The sequence below is a fragment of the Sander vitreus genome, unplaced genomic scaffold (assembly GCF_031162955.1).
Source record: "Sander vitreus isolate 19-12246 unplaced genomic scaffold, sanVit1 ctg522_0, whole genome shotgun sequence".
NCBI classification, from domain to species: domain Eukaryota; kingdom Metazoa; phylum Chordata; class Actinopteri; order Perciformes; family Percidae; genus Sander; species Sander vitreus.
The window spans coordinates 17,501-22,500 of NW_027595623.1; the positions used below are offsets into that span (position 1 = coordinate 17,501).

At 47.8% G+C, this 5,000-nt stretch overlaps 1 protein-coding gene across 1 annotated transcript in view; it reads right to left on the reverse strand.

Moving 5' to 3' along the window:
• LOC144514277 (integral membrane protein 2B-like) overlaps nt 1–5,000 on the reverse strand; it is a gene marked incomplete at its 5' end in the record, with an annotated part of 7,328 nt that overhangs the window by 1,137 nt on the left and 1,191 nt on the right. Inside the window, 5 exons of the mRNA XM_078245465.1 lie at nt 1–640; nt 2,128–2,278; nt 3,551–3,661; nt 4,331–4,480; nt 4,660–4,728. The exon at nt 1–640 is cut by the window's left edge and continues 1,137 nt beyond it. Of these exons, the coding sequence (XP_078101591.1) occupies nt 552–640; nt 2,128–2,278; nt 3,551–3,661; nt 4,331–4,480; nt 4,660–4,728 (570 nt within the window). The remainder of the gene's footprint in view (nt 641–2,127; nt 2,279–3,550; nt 3,662–4,330; nt 4,481–4,659; nt 4,729–5,000) is intronic.

A 5,000-nucleotide genomic window follows, 5' to 3' on the forward strand; every position in this document is an offset into this window, starting at 1 on the left:
TGACGCCGTAGCGAGTAGCATGAAAGGGCGAAAATCTGCGTAGGGAGGTTAGTCGGGGGGGGGATGGATCAAACACAGGCTTTAGAAAGTGGCGTGTATGTTTACGCTGTGACGTCGCAGACCGCCGTCCGCTGTATACAGCGTAGACATACACGCCGATAGCTCAGAATGCGTCCAGATAACACGCCACTGGGCTTTAGGAAAGTGGCGTGTACGTTTACACGAAGTCACAGATGTGACGTTGTAAAATACATGTTCATGATATAATTGCAGATTTGATTAAAATAATTTACTATCTTAACGCTGACTTAACTATTTATTTCATAAGAAGATCCCCGTACAGAAAAGTGGAAAAATACACAAATCCCTATTTTATTTATTTTCGATCACAATCAATGAATATTTACCGAAACAGCTTCACATTTCACTCCTCTTACTCACTCAAACTACCTGAAGTAAAAGGACAGAAGTAAAGACAGGTGAGGATTACAAACACAGAGCTCGCTGCACGCTGCTGACTTTGGGAGCAGCTGAGAGGCGGAGAGGTTTCTTTAAGGCTCACAGATCAGAGTCTCCACCACAAACTTGTTCTCAAAGTGACGGATCTTGTGGCAGTTCAGAGCTTCACGCTTCTGCATACCTGTAAAACAAACAGCAGGAGTTAGGCTGCACACACACACACACACACACACACACACACACACACACACACACAACCTGTAAAACAAACAGCAGGAGTTAGGCTGCGCACACACACACACACACACACAGCATGTAAAAAATACAAACGTGCAAACCTTTTCAGTGTATATGTCTGTGTGAGTGTGTCTGTGTGTTCGTGTGTGTTTCTCTGTGTGTGTGTGTATGTGTGTGTGTGTGTCTGTGTGCGTGCGGTGGTCTTTAGATGGTCTGGTGAAACGCAGATCTTTTTGCTGAATATAAGATCATCCTTTATTCTCCACACAGCGGGGACTTTTGCCAGCATTAGCTCTCCGCCGTTGGCAACATGTGCTGTTGAAACAGGAGACGTCTCTTACGTCCTAAAACCAGCCTCTGGAGACTCCACCAGCTGACTAGGAGACGTCTCTTACGTCCTAAAACCAGCCTCTGGAGACTCCACCAGCTGACTAGGAGACGTCTCTTACGGTCTAAAACCAGCCTCTGGAGACTCCACCAGCTGACTAGGAGACGTCTCTTACGGTCTAAAACCAGCCTCTGGAGACTCCACCAGCTGACTAGGAGACGTCTCTTACGTCCTAAAACCAGCCTCTGGAGACTCCACCAGCTGACTAGGAGACGTCTCTTACGGTCTAAAACCAGCCTCTGGAGACTCCACCAGCTGACTAGGAGACGTCTCTTACGTCCTAAAACCAGCCGCTGGAGACTCCACCAGCTGGCTTCTCTATTGGCTGTTGAAACAGGAGACGTCACTTACGTCCTAAAACCAGCCTCTGAAGACTCCACCAGCTGTCTTCTCTATTGGCTGTTGAAACAGGAGACGTCTCTTACGTCCTAAAACCAGCCTCTGGAGACTCCACCAGCTGACTAGGAGACGTCTCTTACGGTCTAAAACCAGCCTCTGGAGACTCCACCAGCTGACTAGGAGACGTCTCTTACGTCCTAAAACCAGCCTCTGAAGACTCCACCAGCTGACGTCTCTATTGGCTGTTGAAACAGGAGACGTCTCTTACGTCCTAAAACCAGCCTCTGGAGACTCCACCAGCTGTCTTCTCATTGGCTGTTGAAACAGGAGACGTCTCTTACGGTCCTAAAACCAGCCTCTGGAGACTCCACCAGCTGACTAGGAGACGTCTCTTACGGTCTAAAACCAGCCTCTGGAGACTCCACCAGCTGACTAGGAGACGTCTCTTACGTCCTAAAACCAGCCTCTGGAGACTCCACCAGCTGACTAGGAGACGTCTCTCTTACTAGGAGACGTCTCTCTTACTAGGAGACGTCTCTTACGTCCTAAAACCAGCCTCTGGAGACTCCACCAGCTGACTTCTCTATTGGCTGTTTCACTGTGACGTTCTGAAACGGTTTCGTCTCGTTGCGGGTCTTTGGTCTGAACTGGGCTTAAAGGATTAATAAACAGAAACAAAGGCCTGAAAGACGTCCGCTGCCTACCCAGAATCCTGTCTCTGCGCTGCAGCTTGAAGGTGTCTTTGCCGCGGCAGAGGTTGTAGATGAAGTAGCCGAGCTGGTCGACGTGCTCCAGGCGCTCCGTCACAATCATCTCCTCATGGAGCAGGTACGACTGAGGAAGGTAGGTGCCGGCCTGCGCAGAGGGACGACAAATAAAACAAATTAATACAGTCACAATTCTCCAAGAAAGCAAATACGATTATCTCCCAAAACTATTCCTTCATCAAAGCACATCAATTTTAAGCTTTAAAAGGTCCTATGACATGCTGCTTTTATATAGGCCTTAGTGGTCCCCTAATACTGTATCTGAAGTCTCTTTTATATAGACCTTAGTGGTCCCCTAATACTGTATCTGAAGTCTCTTTTATATAGACCTTAGTGGTCCCCTAATACTGTATCTGAAGTCTCTTTTATATAGACCTTAGTGGTCCCCTAATACTGTATCTGAAGTCTCTTTATATAGGCCTTAGTGGTCCCCTAATACTGTATCTGAAGTCTCTTTTATATAGGCCTTAGTGGTCCCCTAATACTGTATCTGAAGTCTCTTTTATATAGGCCTTAGTGGTCCCCTAATACTGTATCTGAAGTCTCTTTACATAGACCTTAGTGGTCCTCTAATACTGTATCTGAAGTCTCTTTTATATAGACCTTAGTGGTCCCCTAATACTGTATCTGAAGTCTCTTTTATATAGACCTTAGTGGTCCCCTAATACTGTATCTGAAGTCTCTTTTATATAGACCTTAGTGGTCCCCTAATACTGTATCTGAAGTCTCTTTTATATAGACCTTAGTGGTCCCCTAATACTGTATCTGAAGTCTCTTTTATATAGACCTTAGTGGTCCCTAATACTGTATCTTGACCAACGTGGCCTTGACCAACTACCACTTTGCTCGTTTGAAAGCCATGATGTCTCTCTCTCTTTCTCATGGGGGGCCAAATCCTCTGGGCGGGTAAAGCAGAGAAAGGGGAGGTAACCTTTCCCCTTATGACGTCATAAAGGGAAGATTCCAGATCGGCCCATCTGAGCTTTCATTTTCTCAAAGGCAGAGCAGGATACCCAGGGCTCGGTTTACACTTATCACCATTTCTAGCCACTGGGGGGGCCATAGGCAGGCTGGGGGAGCTCACATTAATGTTAAAAAACCTCAAAGTTTCATGCCATGGGACCTTTAACTTTGGTTATGTTTAAAGAGACAAGAGAGCCCTGGTAGGTCTGGTTGAGCGTGCGCCCCGTGTACCAAGGCTCAGTCCTTACCGCAGCGGCCCTTTGTTGCATGTCATCCCCCCCCTCCTCTCTCTCTCTCTTCCCCCTTTCCTGTCTTTGTCTGTCCTATCAAATAAAGGCCAAAAAGCTAAAAAAAATAATCTTTAAAAAAGAGTTGAAGAGAAGTCGGCGTCGGTTACCTTGACGTTGATGAGCAGCTCCAAAAAGTCCTTGGGAGGCATGACGATGGAGGTGTTGAGCGGGATGACGTAGCACTTGTTCAGACTCAGATCCAGGTAGGCGGTCAACCTCTGAGACACATTTACAGACCCCAAAACATATTTAATAAGCTGTATGTAGGAGCCACATACTGTATGTTGCTCATGGTCTCATTTATATTATTTATTGATTATTATATTGTAGGTGCTGGGCGTTTTCATCGCTGTATCCCTTCTAGTCGTAGCTGTATCCCTTCTAAGCCGTAGCTGTATCCCTTCTAGCCCGTAGCTGTATCCCTTCTAGCCGTAGCTGTATCCCTTCTAGCCCGTAGCTGTATCCCCTCTAGGCCGTAGCTGTATCCCCTCTAGGCCGTAGCTGTATCCCCTCTAGGCCGTAGCTGTATCGCTTCTAGGCCGTAGCTGTATCCCCTCTAGGCCGTAGCTGTATCCCCTTCTAGCCCGTAGCTGTATCCCCTCTAGCCCGTAGCTGTATCCCCTCTAGGCAGTAGCTGTATCCCTTCTAGCCCTAGCTGTATCCCTTCTAGCCCGTAGCTGTATCCCCTCTAGGCAGTAGCTGTATCCCCTCTAGCCCTAGCTGTATCCCCTCTAGCCCGTAGCTGTATCCCCTCTAGCCCGTAGCTGTATCCCCTCTAGCCCGTAGCTGTATCCCCTCTAGGCCGTAGCTGTATCCCCTTCTAGCCCGTAGCTGTATCCCTTCTAGCCCGTAGCTGTATCTCTTCTAGCCACACCCGTGAGTCTCACCCGTTGGAAGTCGTGGACGATGTCAGCTGGGTCTCCGTCTCCGAACTCGGGCACGGGAACGTTGATGAGCTCCACCTGCTCCTCCTCCAGCACGCGGATCCTCTCCTGCAGCAGACGCAGGTGGAACTGGTTCGGCAGATCCACCTCCACCTACAAAACCAGTTCAGCCAGTTAACCAACCAGACACACAGACGAGTGCCTTTGTTCTCTCGCTGAAGGTGCAGGTCAACAAAGACAGACGTGTCTGAACCAAGGTTATTTTATAATAGGTTTCACTTTGGGATTTCATTTTAGTTTTGAGTTTGTTTCCCAGTTGTACAGCTTCTTACCTCTTCTTCGTCCAGGACCATGAAGTCTTCCTCACGGTAGTTCACCCCGCACACAAAGTACCGGCCCTCCTGCAGCGACGAGAGGAGGGAAACCAAACAGATAACATGAGAGGGGGGGGAGGGGGGTGTTTGAGATCTCCAACTATCTACGGAGGTCCCTGAACATGTCTGCAAGTATGGAGAAAAGCGACAAAAACCTTTGAAAAAATTGTCGGGAAAAAGCTCAACGTCAAAAGGCGACAAATGTCAGAAAAGGCCTGAAAAACTTTGGGGGGAAACCCTCAAAAACGCAACAAAATCCTCAAAAAAAGCTACTAAAATGTTGAGAAAATCAGCAAACT